Raw genomic sequence first — 17,723 nt, forward strand, 5'->3', positions numbered from 1 at the left:
CTGATAAGTTGACCAATGACATCTACGACCGGAGTTCTTATAGTATCTACTGACGTTACACAAATCACTTGACTCTGAAGATGACTTCCGCTCAGGTTGTCGAAACATCAGTCAATGTCATCTCAAACAGTCCTTCTCAGGACTACACTCACCCGGACGATCGTACTTTACTTAATGATATGACTCCTGGGTTCAAACCATTTACAATTTTACGATACTATTTGCCAGCGTCGACTGAACGCTGCGTACGTTATTTCGGCTCCATCGCACTATCATAAATGATTAATTGCTGCGTCCAAATGGTGACCTGCTTCGCAAAGTCGACAACCATCCGATTGGAGCAGCCACGTAACTCTTCTTTTTCACCACCGTCACTTCGCTGTCTGGGGAATGAAATCTTACAACAAACCCAGGATCCTTTGAGAAAACTCCCCTCATTCCGTTTACATTGATAGTGTATCCTTGGTTTCCTCTTAGTGCTGGGAGAAACGAATGGGAAAATGAACCCCTATTTGGAGGCTGATAGAACGTAGGGCCTACAACGAGAGGGAACCTCGTCGTAGCTACAGGAAGGTGCCATAATTGTGGCGCAATGAACAGAGGGATTTGGGCAGGGTAAGCAAGCTGCAACCGCGGAATTATTATCTGTTGCTTTTGGAAGTCTCTAATCTCCCCAAACGGTCTCGGGTCTCGGCTAACCGGGGTTTCAAATGGCTCTTGGTTTACCCAGAAGCTTGGCATGATTGGTGCAATTACGTGATTCGGTATTGGATGAGGCAAAGTCAAGGATTGGGCTTGGACGTTTTTATATCGAAACCTCTTGCTCAGAAAATGACGCAGTTGTTCCGCTTCATATGGAACTCCTGATTCATTTTTCATTCCATCCTCCTCACCATCATTTTCGTCTGTCTGTTCTTTTTTGTCTTCATTTTTCTGAGACAGTGTTTTACGGAGCTTCTCTTCAACCTTTTTTACCCGCTTCTGACCTTTATTCTGTGCTTCTGCAAGACTATTAGGGGCATTTGCACTTCTTTCTTGACTCCTCATATGACCTTCAAAACTCTTTCCTCTGTGGTTCTTTCCTACACTGTGGTGTCCTGCGGCAGACTTATCCTTGTTCTGATTTTTTCCAAATGATCGGCCAGAATTCTCCAAATTCAAGCCTTTTTTATTTTTCATTAGTCTCCGTAACAAAGCCGCATCTTGCTTTGTGATGCGAGACGATGTACCTTCCTCCGTAACAACTTCATCGAAATCTCCGCGAGGCTCGTCACTCATATTCTCAATATCAGGTACATTTCGCGAGAAAATGTTCGTTTTTCTCTCAGGAGGCCGTGATGAGAAATACTGCGCTGCAAACTCACTTAGCAATTCATTTGGTGAAAGTTGTTTTGTCAGTGGACTGCTCCGCGGATATTGTTCTGAAGCATGTATTTCGACCAAATGTCGCCTTGTGCCGGTGATGTTTTTGTCCAATTTTCCCTTACGCTGTAGTACCCTTGATTTTTCTGGTGCCTCTCTTAGCAATTTTTCACGGCTTCTTAGTTTTGTCGCCTCACCTTTTCTGCTAGTAATTCTCTCCTCAAATGATATTCTAAAAAATAACATAATAACAATTTTGTAAAATCTTTCAGCCACCTCATGGGTTTACACATCGCGTTAGCCACAGCCCAAGAAAGCAAAGAATCAGAGATAAGAGCATGAGTTTCCATGAAAAAACAGTATTTAGTCCATGGTGTCTCGGAATAAAAAAAAGTATTTTTCAAATAAGGGCCTTTCCTGTTCTATTAGAGCATTTGATAACCTGTTGTTTCCAAGGGTGCTCGCTCTACTTGAAATTCATGACTTTATAATGAGGGGATAAATTCAAATTCTGGGTTTTCGTCAACTTTACCTCCTTCCAAATTTTGGCACCTATTTCATTTCATGCGCAATGAAAAGAGGAAATCCTTCATTTACTCAAAGACGCTTGTGGCTTTCATTCGACAGACTCTCCACTAAACACGTGACAGCAAAATTGTACCTGGCTTTGTCCCCAGTCCTCTAGACGAAAAAAGTGCAAACAAAATGACCATGAAAGGGATATAAGGCCGCATGGATGTTTTCCACGTTATCAACAAACTAACCAGTTTGATGCAAAGAAACGTGAAACTGAATAAGACGTCTTGCATTTTGGTTGTTTGTGTAGGTGTTCATGCTCTTTTGAATCAGAGCAACGTGGTGACACATACCTGCATGATTACGGAATGCCACCTGTTGTGTACAACAGAAGAGAACAAAGGAATTATTGGTATTTCTCCCTTTTATTTTTCCTGGAAGTATTAGCAAGTAAAACTTGATTGCACTTGTGGTCCCTCGCCTTTTTCTTACCACCTTCGTTCCCAGGGTCTCTCTTTTTACTGTGCGCTGTAGACAAGAGTCGCGCGCCTAACGCTTACTCCGCTGGGGGCTGGACACTAGGACTAAGAACGGCCGTTCAAAAAGACAAATGCATTGAGGGAGACCCTTGCACTGGAATGACAGTGCCTCCTCTTACAAATACAAGGACAATTTGACCTGAAACGAAATATCTGTCAAATTTGATGTTAAATACCAACAACGGGCTACAAAAAGCCTTTGTACTTGATTCAAAGTCTCAACTTGATGGCGTCGAATGCTTCAAGTTAACGTGCGAGAGGAATGGGTCGGTAACCGGAATCTAGAATTAGCTTAGCCTCCCTCGCAAACGTTCTTAGGGCTTCGTCACGCGTTCCTCTCCCACTAACGTTTGCTGAACCCAAAAACCACTTCCGTTCAACGGCTCTTTGCCCACAATTCAAAGAAACCAATCAGTATCGACTAATTGTGTTCTACATAGCCAATCATATGCTGCGGAAGAATGCCATACCAAACGGAGTTTATCCAAAACTGGAAACGGCCTCTGATTGGTCCGCAATCCACGAACGGAAGTGGTTTCTCGTTTCAGTAGACGTTCGGGGGGAGGAACGCGTAACAAAGCCCTAAGAACATCTGCGTGGGAGGCTAGAATTAGCTTTGGTTTACATTAGTCTCAGCGAAATTAATTGCATGACATTTTTGTTCTCTATAAAATAAAAAGGGGTGCTTTTTTTCCCAAAGCGCTAAAAGTACTGGTTTTGCCTTTTATTTGTAATGTACCATCAGCCTTGCCCTTTGAGCCAAGCAAAAAAAGCACGTCTTTATTTGAATACTCATTCCTGTATACACTAGACTGAAAAATCTGGAAAGGAATTTTCTTGATGAATCTTATTGGAGTACTGCACTAAAATTCTCTGTGGAACGCCTTCCTGTGTAATCTTTAGGAAGTATTTGATACAGCCAGCTTTTTAAGATGTTCCATGAAGACTTGTAAACTAACGTCATCAGTCAGTACAGGAGCACCTCCAGCATCCTGGCCCCAGGCAAACATGTTGTTGTGGGTCTGAGATGGGTTCACTTTGGACAGCAGAAAGCGAGCCTGGCGATGAATAAAAAAAACAGTTACGTAAGAAGGGGTGTGACCAAGTGGATGAGATTAGGGTTTGGCCCTAAAACCCAGAGGCTTCTGTTTAAAATCTCATCAGGTGGATCTTCGACTGGCTTTCGCAAAGCAAGGCAAAGGTCTTTGTGGGTCATTTCTCGCCAGTTCCAATCGTGGGTCTTAAGGTGATTCCTCAGAAAAAAAAATTCCGAACGATTTTCTTGAAACTTTCCCTAAATGTTCCCTGCTAACCCCTGTTTTGAGAACTACAATAAAAAACATAAGTCACCGTGCTTGCTTAAGAGATATAATGGGCCAATCTTACCCCATTGATGCCTGTACTGATACTAATCACGCGCGCTATTTCATCGACTCAGGGTACATTTTGCGGTAGCTAAACGAGAGGGTTTTTTTTAAAAGCAACACTTGAAAAAACACCTGATAGGTAGAAAGTCGAGAGCACATGAAACACTGCCCTACATAGATTATTGAAAAATCACTCAACTTAAAGGACGTCGACTCAAAACGTTTCTCGGGTCGTTGTTATCAAGATCATCAAATACATACCTGGGTAAGGGGTTTTCTGTACGTTTTTTAGCTATATCTTTTTTTCCTTCCGATAAATTTGTAATTTTATTTCAAGGGGATAATTTGTACACCAAAATGATCCAATAAAAAATATAGGTCACCGTGCTCGTTTAAGAGTAAAACACCATCGTACCTGACTATCTCGATTATCGTAGATCGAAACAACGAAATTCGCCATGTTCTCGGAATGCGCGGGCTTATTCGCAAAAAAATATGGGTCATTCACAACTTCTCTCACGTGTTTTGAGAACTGTTTCGTCGTGTATGATCGACTTTCGCCATATTTACAATGTTGTAAATTTGCCCAATGTATAAATATTGACACGTCATATGCGCAGTATAGGATGCGCAGTGCAATACTTAAGAAGCACCTTAACCCTCGATTTTTGCTGGAATACAGTTGTATTCATATACAAATACGACTGTTGAAACATATATTTATAGTTAAGCAACGAAATCTGACGAAGGGTCTAACGCTACAAAAATCTTTTCGCTAATCGACCAACGTACTTTATACCAAGTTCCTGATCGCCTATTTATCTTTCGATTCACTGATGAATTGAAAGAAATTTCTTCGGAGAATATCGTTTTAATGAAACGCTTAGCAAGCCAATGGAGGTTGCGCTCAGTGAAGATGAGTTGATTGTATTACCTGTGACCCATTGTGTTCTGTTTCTATGTATCTTGGCATTGGGAAGCGGACCTGTAAAATTTCACCCGCATCATCAACAGGACCTTGCAGGAGACCCCGGAAACTTTCATATTGAGGGTCATTCTGATAACCGGCCTTTTTCCACTGCGCAATTGTCTGTAGACAAAAGGAAAAAAATGTCAGGGAAAAGGCGCCCCTGTTTCACGTAAAATGTTTAAGACAATCTCACAAAAGAACGCGAGTTCCCTGCTCTGTCAGTATCCTCCACCACAGAGAAAACGTAGACTCTTTTAGCATACTACTGAGACGAAAATAAGGTGACAAGAACTCTTTGAATACTGTCATAGAGAAGCGGAATTAAGTTAATGCAAATGATGCAAACTTGAACCGAACAGAAACAGGGACAACAAAACAGAAATACTGAGGCACTTTGCCGATTTTATAAAGTGTGATCGAACTTGATGGACCTGCCGATAAATCTTTTCCCACACCACTAGTAGTCTAATTCGGGACATAGAGTTTAAAAAGCTTCTAACCTCTCCGTGGTAAATGAGGATCTGAAAGAAGGTGTCCAGGAGCAAAATTCTGTCGGGCAAGATACTACTGGAGTCAAGCAATACAGGCTGAAAAGCAAAAAAAAAGAAGATCGATTATCGAAACTACATGATATGTTTTAACACCTTAAAGAACAACCCACAACGACACAGCAACACAAATTAGCAACTGAAATATTTCAATCTAACCTCAGGTGGTCCTTGGAATGAATACGAGTACAGAATGGGCTGGATCATGATCAGCGAGTTGGTCACATCTTCACGGTTTAAAATGTGCCTGCCGAAAAGTTGAGCCCGGTTATTTGACGTTAAAATCACCAGTCAATACTTGACAAACACCTCACCCACAAAAAGATTAAAACGTTGCAGTGCAACGGTTTTCGTATGCGTTCTGGGTGGAAAATGTGAAAAGCAAATACGAGAAACGAAACTTTTCGTAGACCTAGGTAATGCCGACAGTTTCCACGAGATCTCTGACCCAACCTCACAAAACTAATAATTATTAGTTCCTGTTGACACAACATGTTAAATTCAGTGAAAGGATGTTGGTATTATCAAAGGACAGCAAGTCAAAAACTACCCTGCGAGCAGAGTCTCTTTCGATCTTCCTAGATAATTCGGGAAGAGGAAAGTAGACTCTGCTCGCCGCTTCCACATTTTGTATTGAGCATGCGTTAAAAATTGAAAATTTATGTATCCGGTGTCAGTCACGCGTGACCAGTAGCCACAAAACGAAGAAGAAGAAGTCGGAATATTTTCGAACAACTCCGGCAAACACACGACAATCAAGGAATCATTTCATTGGAAAGTAAAGATAGTCCATATATCTTAAAAATGCCATTTTATTTTTTTACTGAAAAATTTATAGGTTTCTGTCAGGCTAGTTTCTGTAACCGACACATATAGGAAAAACTCATGGGAATTCTAACAGTTAAAATTGCCACGCTGTTGTAAATTTCAAAATATTGATGACGCGTGGCGACTGATCATGCGCAAAAATAAAAAAAAACAGGTTTGACAAGTCGAACCTGGACTGACTCATCCAATTCTTTGGATGAGCGGCAAATCAAATAATGTGGAGGCGGCGAGCAGAGTCTACTTTCCTCTTCCCGACTTATCTAGGAAGATCGAAAGAGACTCTGCTCGCAGGGTAGTCAAAAACTGGACTAGGGGTTGTTTCAACAGTGTTGGCACTGAACGTCTGAAAAACTTATTTCTATGCAGCTAGTAATACATTTTTTTTATAAAACTCAGGAAATTGCTCCAATGTTTCAACGCAGAAAATTTGACACACCCTGAGAAACTTCAATTTCGGAGACCCAGGGACTGTCAGTGGACCTCGCCCGTTTCCTAAACTGCGGTTGCAGGCACCGCCTCATTTCTACCAAAAAATGGTAGAACGAAGAGGACACTAAGTTTATTAATCACAGTAAACTAATTGAGACCTCGGAGGATTTGAAACGCCAGGAAAACTCACCTATAGTAAGCTGTCTCATCCGGGCTGTTATTAAACACTTGAAGGAATTGCGAACGCCTCAAATGAAACATGAACTGTACAAAACAAAGCCAGAAAAATCACGTAAAAAGGTAGAAATGCTTGAGATACTTAATCACATCTGAGGTACAATTGACATCTTTCATAATAGCGACCACATTTCTTCTTTGTGATAAATTCTAAGAAGCCTTTCTACACTGTATGTGCCGAAATCGAAACAGTCTCTGATCTTGATTGGGGTCGGAAGTCTACAGCAAACATAATGCAAAACTATCATAGGAAGCTCAGCATCTGTATCTCTCTCTGACAACAGATTGGGTTTGTTATAAATGGTCCCAAGTTGATTCCACTATCAATTGCGAATGCCAATTAGCTTTCTCCTGCCAGTGGCAAGTTTATTTGAATTGCATCAAACCCCACATTGAGATTTTAAATCATACCGTGTGTAAATTAGGGGTTTTGCTGATCTTGCTTCCGAAGCCAAGCATTTCTTTTTCAAGATCCTCTTACCTGAGGGTATAAGGAGAAGTTCTCTGCCAGACGAAATGATCCGGGATCATCCTTGTGGTATTCACCAAACTTCTGACACAATCTTATGAGCATGCGATCTAACCACCGCAACACGTCTGGTCCGTCATCACCTTCGGCTCTAAAACGCAAACAACCAACGACGTCGTTCCCAAAGTCTCTATTTCTTCCCGTTCCCTGGTCTCGCCACGCGTGTCCCAAAACATGGCAAAAGTTGCAAACGAAAGTTCGGTGGAAGAGACTGCTAAATGCGCCCTCTATCACAAGTAAGATTAAAAGTCCCTTCCCTGACTTCTTTAATTATCGGTGACACACGAAACCAGACCATACCTGGGTCCATAATAAAGCTTAACAAACGTAGCGATTGTTCGCGTGCTGACGAAAGTCTCCAAGGAGATTTTCCCACATTCTTTCTGCGCAAAAAATGAGGCAATTTTCTCGCATATTTCGGGCAGGCGGCGAGAATGCGGAAATTTTACTTCGGGTTTTTCGTTTTTATGAAAAAGCTTGCTACGCTGTCTATTATGGTTATCGTAATGTTAATGAATTTGTATAGCACAAATTCTATTTACATATTCAAATGCGCTTGACAAGCAAGTGATCTATGGGTGAGATCGGACATCAGCATACACATTAAGTTAGAAAGCGCAGTGCAATAGCAATGTCTTGGGCTTGAGCTCTTGGGTTTAAGCATGTTTCTGTTTTAATCTACTCTGTAAAGCTGAAGTTGCTCCTTCAACAGCGAAAATCAATTTCACTTCATATCACTGTAAACTGATTTTGTTACTTCGCCTTCATCAAAATGAAAATGGAAGGACGAGGAATATAATTAAGTAAACTGAACAAACCTAAAGACAGCTATCCTACTCATCATAACAGCAGCTGCTTCCTGGTCAAAACTCAAAGTTATGTGTTGAATGTTTGTTGAATCTACCCAGTTGCGTGCGCACGTTGTGACTCTCACTCTCCGTTGACCGCTGGAGTGTTGATACTGTGTGATAAATTGTATACAACCTCGACCACCCTGAGGCACTGGAGCTGTATGCTGCAAAAACCAAAACCGACAAAACATGTACATTTAAATATACTGCTGTTCATCAAATTTGTATGTGTAATCGCATGGGACCCAGGTCAATTATAGATTAATTTCACGCGTATTTTCAAAGTTTTCACAAAATTGCAATTTGGAAAACTTTTAAAATACAAGTGAACTTAATCCTCAATTGCACGAGGCACATTGCGATTGCATGTTTATCACATAAAGGGAAAAATTATTGAGGGCAGCCCGTTCAGTGCCATGACAAATGACAATCAACACGCTCCCATTCGGTTAAAGTTCAACTCAATAAATTGTTGCTGTCAACAGAACAGCGCTTAAAGTGTATTTTATATTTGCACAAAAAAGTACTTTAATCTTGAAGAAGATTCTCTTGTAACTTCGCTTGCTCTGGATAAGGAACAGTTAACCAATCAGGATCAAGTAATTAAGCCCTCTTGATTACCAAAAGTGCCCTCGTGATTAAGGAAAAATGCCCTCTGTCTCAGGAATCAGCATTCAGAAATTTTGTCCCGTATGTGATAAAAAGAGGTATCAAATCGTTTGGGTATCTGTGCTTCGATTCGAATTTAAATTCTTACTTCAAAGGATTCAGCGGGTATTAAATGGTGCACCTGTCCAACAAGTATGATCACATAACTCCACTTCTCATAGAGCTGCATTGGCTTCCGATTGAACAGAGGATTAACTATAAGATTCTTTTGATGACCTACTTTAATCATTATCTTCGTTCTTGCTTTGCAGTCCTCGCTATATAATCTTAAGAACTACGGTGGTCGGTCCTTTGCGGTGGCCACCCCACGCTTTTAAAATTCGCTACCTCTAGTGATAAAAAACTCTAGTTCTGTTGACGGTTCAAGGAAAACGTAAAAATTATCTTTTTAATTGTTCGTATGCTAATCGTTGATATGGTTTTTTTTTAAATCTTGCATCTCCCTTTTGGTATATTTTATGATTAGTTTTGTAATTTTATCATTGCACAGCGCCATTGGGAAATGGCGCTTAACAAATTTATAATAATAATAATAATAATGATAATAATAATAATAATAATAATAATAATAATAATAATAATAATAATAATAATAATAATTTACAATTAGCAAATGCACTGACACTGTCACAGAACAGCTACACACGACCTGCGTGTGCGAACGACATTACTGTTACGAGTCAATAGCGGTTCTTTTTACCTGATTTACAATTTCGAAAAAGACTGCAACAGTTGTCTGTGGATCCAAGCCGCATAGTTTCCATGCACAAGTACCTCCAACTCCAATCTCCTAAAATGGAACATGTAATATTAACAGTCAGCCCTCCGACAAGGGTAGCAACTTCGTTGAAAAAAAAAAAAAAATCTCACCGTTTCTGAGACATTGGGCCCTTTTCTGTCCATTGATATACAAGGACCAATAGCACCTGACAGCTTCAATTCTCTTGAAGTCTAAGCCAAATAAGAACCACACTGTTAATCCAGTCCCAAAAACAGTACAATAAAGAAAAATGTGCAAATTTATTGAATACAGAGATACTGTAAACATCTTCGCCTAAAGCTTATGTAATTTGATGCTTTTCCTCAAAATTTGGGTCACGACACAGCTCTTGCAATGGCTCACTTCAAAAAACAATGGACATAAAAAATACACGTATTGTTTTGCAAATTAACTTTTGACCGTACTCGACGTTACATTTTGCCTTTTTGCCTCATTTTTTTCTCTTTTAATTGACCATACAAGCCACAGCTACTTAGACAATAACAGGACAGACGCATGAACAGATGCATGACAGGCGCAGGACAGACGCATGAAAAACTGACATCAATTTCTTAATAATATTGGCAGTCATGTATCAGGCCTCGGTCGATCAAAAGGTGGATAACGCTATCCACCATATAAATCACTATCCAGCTGATAAACACTAGCAAAATCAATTGAATTATCCAGTGGATAGCGCTATAAACCCTTCGAACAACTGGTGCCAGATGGTCATTGAAGCTTACAAGATTTACGACGTCATTTCCAGAAATTCTAATCATCAACATTCTGTGGGTTATCTCAAAGAAACACCCATACTTCTCTCAGGATTGAATTGCATCATATGAATGATGGTTTTTGTAAGGGTTACACACCCATTTCACTTTACTTGTTCCCACATTGTATGTGTATTTCATTGTTGCGAATTTTAAAGAACCCACACACTGTTCAAAAAAAAGTTGTATGGGTGTAGCCCTGGTTTAATATATTATTTTTTATGTTCCAAACCATGTTCTACTGGATTTTATGTACAGAGGAAAAGAATCATTTAGATGCAACCGTCACCTTGACTTCCAGGGTTGCACCAAATGCCATCTTGAATTCTCCACGCATGTCTTTTGAAAACACTCTCTGAAAGGTTTGCTTAAATAGCGCCGTGTTGAAGGAGTCACCCATTACCATGCAGCCACTAATGCAACGAAAGCAAGAAAATCATTAATTTTACAATTACGTGTACATGTGGCTTCATTACCATGAACCACCATCTCCTGATCATTACACTGTACAGTACTTAATAACAATTATTTTCACTGTTACTGTCATTTTGAAATGTCTTGAGAAGTACACGTACATGTAGGCATGATGGCTGGAATAGGTGGCAGTCAAGGCATTTGGCAAGGGCAAGAGACTCTTGCCTGGTCTGGAGGCCTGCCCACCACCCACCCAGGAAACATGGAAATATAAGCTCCAAAGGGAAGCATCTACAACCTCAGTCATAAATAGTTGTAACACCTCTCTTGAACAGCACGTAACTCGCATCCAAGCTATTGATAACACAGCCCTCCTTCTCCCTCCCTTCAATGTTGCGTTTCCCAGTTAGTTCTTGCACTGGAACCCATAACCATCAACATTGAAAGGTGATGAGGGAAAATTTTCCGTCAGTGTTACAACATTTGTGACTGAGATTGTAGTTCCTTTTACTTATGACCATACAGTACCCAAGATGCGTTTATGCCTTTTATGCCATCTATCAAAATTACAGAATCTACATGTACCTTATGTCAAGATGAATTCTACACTAAACAAGAATTGCATGACTATGATCATACCCGGTGACATTAGGAAAGCTTTTTATCTCATGGAGTCCAGTTTGGTCCAACTGACATGCAAATATATCCACAACATGGCCATTTTCAGCTGCACGCCGTGACAGTGCCTCATAATGCTGTGTGAACATACAGTGTAGACATACATTGTCAATAATGGGACAAGGACATTCTGCCTTTACATGTACCTAACTACAAGCACAATGCATGCACAGAGGGACTGAGATAGTGACTGTATTAAAAGCTTTCCAACTGCATGTAACATAAAATGAATCACATGGGAAGGGTAAATTACTGTTTAAAATCAACACAATGTCATGCTCTTAGGAGGGGACATTACCAAAAACAAGGAAAGTGTTTTCAATAAGGGCAATTTTATAACAAGTGCATTTTGTACACATGTAGTACAAGTCATGTACCTTGATAGCTTTTCTGACATATCTTGCATTATCTTTCTCAAGATCATGGTGAGATCTCATTGGATTCTTCAATTCATTGTCAACAACCATGCCTGGGCCCTAATGTCACAAAAGAAACAGAGGTGGGCATCAGAAGTGAATACAGTTATCAAGAACTTTCATAAAATTAATACATAACTACTTTGAGAAGTCTCACGCAAAGAAAAAAGGGAAGGACATACATGTACATGCTACGAATTCTCAATAACTGTGGCCATTAAGGTCCTGATACATTAGCTTATTAATTAATTTAAATTTTAAGCTTTTAGAGTGGTTTTCAATTGAGTGTCGAAAGTAATTAGATAATTTCTCTGGTTTTGCATTACTTCACTCAGTGATTGGTTCAAAGTTCTCGCGCCACTTTTTCAACCAATCAGAAGTGAAACCAAAACCAATCGTAGCTCCCGCGCTTTGTGTCGGTTACGTGTAATTACTTTGCGTTTTGATTGGTGTAATGGATTGTCTCCGTCCTTTTTGATTGGCCAAAGTAATTACTTTGGTTTTGGTTTTACGACACTCATTTGAAAACCGCTCTAGACCCTATAGTGATTGGTTTCACTTCAAAGTCTTAAATACATTGTAGTTACATTTATATTTTGGATGGTGAGGGTAGGGTTTAAGGAATTTGAAAATGGCCTCCGTGACCCCTTCTAAACACTGTACTAGCCAGTACCCTCATTATCAACAGTAAGTCCTTTCTATCTGCAATTTCTGTTGTACATTTACAGGTAAGCCCATTTCCAATAGTATTATCATTCCTTTACCACACATTTTTGTCATGAAAATGTTGATTACCTGTGTCCCAGGCCCACCCATAAACAGCATTATCCTTCCACCTGTGTTGGGATAGGTACACTAAAAGATCAAACAGAAATACATTTTATGAAATTGCAGGAATAATTTAAAGACAACAACTGGAGCTGGATTGGGGCTTCATCTGTCATGCGATTGTCCACTTTACCCTTTACAGTGCCTTCTGTTGTTGTTGCTGTCATGTAGTGAGGGGATGTACAGCTGTACATGTAGATCAGAATCATAACAGACCCATAAGGCACCATTTTTTGTTTGGTTACCAGAGTCATTAACAGCCACAGTTTAAAATATAACTACGTTGTTCATACATCATGAAAGAATAATTATTTGAATCTCTTCTGGCTCCCACCCTTAAGCAATTCCCATTCTGGAAGTGAAAAACGTTTTCTTACTGACACAGATTCTAGCTTATGCTTTGTCTTGAAGGAAGAGTAATCTCATCAGCAAGTGCCGATAGCCGTGACTTCAGCACTCTTTCTGAACACTGAGCATAACAGGTGAGACAGTGACTACATGTAGTCCTTATCACTAATACCTCCAAAAGACCAACTGCAATGGATAGCGCTGCTCCAGTTGACCTAAGTGGTCTCTTTCCAGTTGCAACAGGCCAAGGATCTCGCTGAAGCTCTCCCAATAAATCAGTCAGGCTCATGTCACATTTGTGGACTGGCTGGAGAAATCTACAAAGGAAGAAAACACAATTTAAATTCAAGAGAACATCCAAGGTTGTAGGAAGCAGTGTTCTCAGGCAGTTCCTTAAGGAATCACAAAAGATACATGGAAATAATTATACATATAATGTTCGTGAGGGACAGTGAATTGTCATTTTGTATGGGACAGAATTAATAATGTAATAACAATGAAGTCAGTTAACCTGTTAAATGAATCGCCACCTGGTTGCTGTTGTTGGGGTGGCACAGGGCCTCCTCTCATCTGAGGCTGCTGCCCACGGCTGCTGCCTCCCAAACCAAGCATATCCTGTCGAAAAACAACCAATATGTGAACTGTGAAGGCATCCCTTACAAAGTCATTCACTATTTATGAGGTATCAAACCAATTAAGTAATTCCACAAGGACACCATAAAAGTGTAAACTACGGTAGGGTTGGTAGATGAATAGAATTTGATAAAACCAAAGACTACCCTGATGTTTCTGAAGCTCAACAAACAGAAAATTTTCAGATATTCATAGCCAAACCTGTATTTGTTTTGCACTGAGTTCCTTAGTTCCTCTGAATACATAACTCTTTGAACAGCCTTCACATCCAAGCTCATGAACATGAACCTGAAGGAATCACAATGACACAATCAGTAAATTTATTCAGTACAAACAGTATTACAATAATATTGAATACCGGCATAATGAGCAAACCTAATCTCTCATGAATATTAAAAGTACAATATTTCAGGAATGGGATATACACAACTGTGTGTAAATGTACATGTAGGTCTCTGCAAAAATTAATTCTCAGGAAAAAATTGAGAGTGAATTTTATGTCATCATAAATAGCTATGTTAATTACAAAAAGTAATTTCTTACCATTTTTCCAAAAGTAATGAGCCCAACTAAAGCATTTGGTGGCATAAGACTCAAAGACATCTGCAGTGATTCCTAAATCAAGTAAATCAGTTGAAGTACATGTAAATCAACTCAGAAAATAAAATTAATACTGATCAAGAACAAATACATGTACCAAAAGTTTGAGTATTAACTGATGATGGCATGAGTCATGTGAAAGATGTCTTTAAAACGTTGCCTCGTGAGTCTTAAACTTATTTTAATGTAAATTTTTTTTTTTTATATACAGCTGTACTTCGAATGTTCACAAGGACGAAGTGTTCATGAAACCAATAAGTTTGAATCATTCTATTAGCTCATACACAGGGGTTTCATTCTAAAGACGCCGGTCACCGGCGGTACTGCCGTCTGTTGGTCAGCAATTTGCCTCTCACCACCGGCTAATCTGCCTTGATTTTCAGTTAAACCCTTGTAGAAGACAAGAGTGACCACTGCTTACATTGATTAGCCCAGGCATCTATTTCAAAAGTTATTGAAGCCCCTGCATACATTCTACATGTATCGGACACAACCAAGGTGCATGGCCTTCTCAATCCCCCATGACTAACAGTCATGTACAGCTGTATAGTGCAAGTGCGTTGAACTAGGCTAGATGTGATGTGAAAGTGTACCTTAACAGCCTGGAAATCTTCATCATCCATACAGGTGTCCAATACAATCAGGTATATTAATGGCCCAGATCCACCACCTCGCTAAGAAAATGCAACCAATCAATAAAGCCATAAATAATATTGTTAGAGCACCTCAAAATAGTTTCAATGCTCTCAAGAGACTACGCAATTTAGTGTTGACTCCGCAACACAGTACCACCATTGTACATGTATGTGAAACAAAAATTTATTTATTATTGTTGAACAAAATAATGTGCTCAATATTGTGACAATTGATACGTGTACATGTAGGTTACTACTTACAGTAGCAACAGGAGGGCTACTGAATACTGTACCTGTACTGTACCTCAAAAATGAAATGAGTTTGCCCTATCTTTTCATTGCTGGAAAGTGAATCATTAGCACTGGGTTAAGTTGACTCTTTACAAAAAATAGAAAAACGTTCTAGAGTAGATTCAGAGCTACAGCTGTACCTGGATAGTTAGAAAAAAAACATTTATTACAAGTGGATCTGAATCTGCTTTTTAGAGCATTGTTTTTCCAACTTTGCAGAGTGTTTCATCTTAGCCCGCAAATCACATTCCAGCAATAATAATACATGTACACGTAATAAATAATGATTGCTTCTTGTTAAAACAATAAGATTTTATTGGTATTTTACATGGTTCCATTACATTGCCATTACATGAGACAATGATTGCTGAAGGCTTAATCCTTCTAAAAATGCTTTAAGCCTCCTTAATGACCAGTTGTGCAAATGAACTTCCTGGGATGCTAAAAAAAAAAAAAATCCAACTTAATATAGAAAATGATACCAAAGCAGTTGTGTTTTACCTGCAAGGTGTACTCTATCGTGGAAAACTGTGGAATAAGCTCAGCTGGTTGATGCTGCTCGGTGATTCCAGCATACTGGGGAGGGAACTGTTAAAACAGATATTTACCTGTCAGTACACTTCAATGGTAAACCCAGACCCATCTGAGAGATAATACCACAAAACAAGGTGGTAAGCTGTCTCCTTCGGCCTACCTCTCCTTTGTCTTCCTTATGGACCCCAGAAGGAAGACGTAAGAGAGGTAGGCCGAAGAAGACATGGCGAAGAACGGTAGAGAGAGAACGAGGTGAAGTTAGGTTCAAAGGTTGGACAGAAGCTGGTTGTTGTGCGAAAGACCAAGAAGCTTGGAGAGAGAGAATGCAAGGCCCTATTTCCCTAAGAGGACAAAAGAACAGATGATGATGATGAAGCTGGGGTACCAGACAAAATAAAACTCAAAAATGCCACAAAATTAATTTATGAAATTAAATTTTGACAGTACTATAATTTAGGGTTACTCACTTTTCCTGACACTGCCAGTATGTACAAGTATGAACAGCAAATCAATGGTACCTTTTCGTAAATCATCCTCCATGGCATTTTTATTTTCATAATTATCAAATGATAACCAGTGTCTTACATGTATTTTCATTTACACAATTTTGCACAGACCTCTAATAATCTGATGTGGTTGGCAGCCATTTTGGCAATCTGTGGTGTTGATGTGGCACGATATGTTGTCAATTGAAAGGTTCATGTCATTTGTCACAAACAAAATTACTGGAGAAAATAGTTTTGTTGGCTGGCCAGGAATGCACGTATGATACGAACCAATCAGGTCATTGTTACTTGAATAAATTACTTCACTAGCTGCATTTATAATCTTATCAAAAACATACCGCGTTTCGCTGAAAGCAAAAATTGCAGTGCCACACTTTGGATCGGTAGTCCACTTGACTGCGAAAAAAGGCAATAGAAATGCTAAGAAATAGGAAGATATGGTTCACAGACAGTAATAAAAAACAAGAGATTTAACTTTGAAGGTAGTCACCCACAAATAGCCTCTAGTTTAAGGTTCAATGTGATGTCAAACTTACCAAAAGGGATTTAAAACTGCCCTACAAGTGTTTCTTGTGCATAAAACAGGATCATAGCAAATCGGAGGAAGCTCTGGCCTTTCCTTTAATGGTGTGAGCATACAACCAATGGGAACAACCTGAAAGAAATATCAAACCAGAGATATTCCAGTCAGCTGACAACAGACAAGTAAATCTCGATCGCGAAAGCGAAATCCTTTGAGCATACCATCCGAGTAGCTTCCAAACGGCTCGAAGGCCACACATTCCAACTGAATCTAACACCATCACGATCTTCGTTTTGGTTTATAAAGTCTTGATACGTCGTCATTTTTCTCCAAAAGTAAAGGAAAATCCACCACTGTTGCCAACAATTTCCCTGCCACGTCGAGTGTGTCGCTTCTTTTTATGGCAGAAACTGGGAACTAAAACTTTTTTATTGTCGGTCCCAGTCTATTTTAGACAACTTCCAAGGTCTGCGATTACCTTGGTTAGCGGTGGAAATCGAACAGAAGGTATGTACTTCATATATGGTAAATATATCGTACCGTCCAGTGAGGAAAGCCAGACTCTTCAGCTGCGTCAACGGTCTTGAGGCGCTTTGTTTCCATGCATGAGATGCTTCTTTGTGCATATGAAAAAGGATTTTTACCCTACTCTCAAGGAAGGGGTGAGGGGGGAGGAATCTCTGAATCATTAGGGAATCTTGCGAAATACACCCTTTTTTGTAGGAACGTCTAATTTTGGGTTTTGGGTTTGAGGCTGGACGTTGGTTTTTTTTTTTTGTGCGACTTGAGCATGAAAATCTTTTTAACATGTTCTTAAAGTTGTGTGGTATACTAAGTTCCACTACAAACTGAGTTGCTCTTTATGCATGGTATCATGCAATACTGAAAAAACAAAAACAAAACGAGAAAAATAAATTAAGACGCTCTTGACTCTCA

The 17,723-nt window shown here is 39.6% G+C and overlaps 2 protein-coding genes across 2 annotated transcripts; both read right to left on the reverse strand.

Moving 5' to 3' along the window:
* Positions 1-147: 147 nt before the first annotated feature.
* LOC138026516 (uncharacterized) lies at positions 148-1,692 on the reverse strand. Its single transcript, XM_068873897.1, has one exon. The coding sequence runs from the start codon at positions 1,606-1,608 to the stop codon at positions 283-285; it is 1,326 nt and encodes a 441-aa protein (XP_068729998.1). The 5' UTR covers positions 1,609-1,692; the 3' UTR covers positions 148-282.
* Positions 1,693-3,176: 1,484 nt separating this feature from the next.
* Positions 3,177-17,190, reverse strand: LOC138026514 (protein transport protein Sec23A-like). Its single transcript, XM_068873894.1, has 22 exons — positions 17,009-17,190; positions 16,801-16,919; positions 16,603-16,660; positions 15,726-15,812; positions 14,892-14,972; positions 14,242-14,313; positions 13,900-13,986; positions 13,577-13,680; positions 13,238-13,382; positions 12,685-12,744; positions 11,851-11,949; positions 11,435-11,550; positions 10,671-10,794; positions 9,716-9,796; positions 9,546-9,635; positions 8,144-8,340; positions 7,278-7,416; positions 6,750-6,823; positions 5,462-5,549; positions 5,255-5,341; positions 4,719-4,874; positions 3,177-3,475 (listed from the first exon to the last, which is right to left on the reverse strand). Exons 1-22 carry the CDS (start codon positions 17,108-17,110, stop codon positions 3,317-3,319), a joined length of 2,325 nt encoding a protein of 774 aa, XP_068729995.1. The 5' UTR covers positions 17,111-17,190; the 3' UTR covers positions 3,177-3,316.
* Positions 17,191-17,723: the final 533 nt, after the last annotated feature.

The sequence above is a fragment of the Montipora capricornis genome, chromosome 12 (genome assembly GCF_036669925.1).
Source record: "Montipora capricornis isolate CH-2021 chromosome 12, ASM3666992v2, whole genome shotgun sequence".
In the NCBI taxonomy this organism is placed as follows: domain Eukaryota; kingdom Metazoa; phylum Cnidaria; class Anthozoa; order Scleractinia; family Acroporidae; genus Montipora; species Montipora capricornis.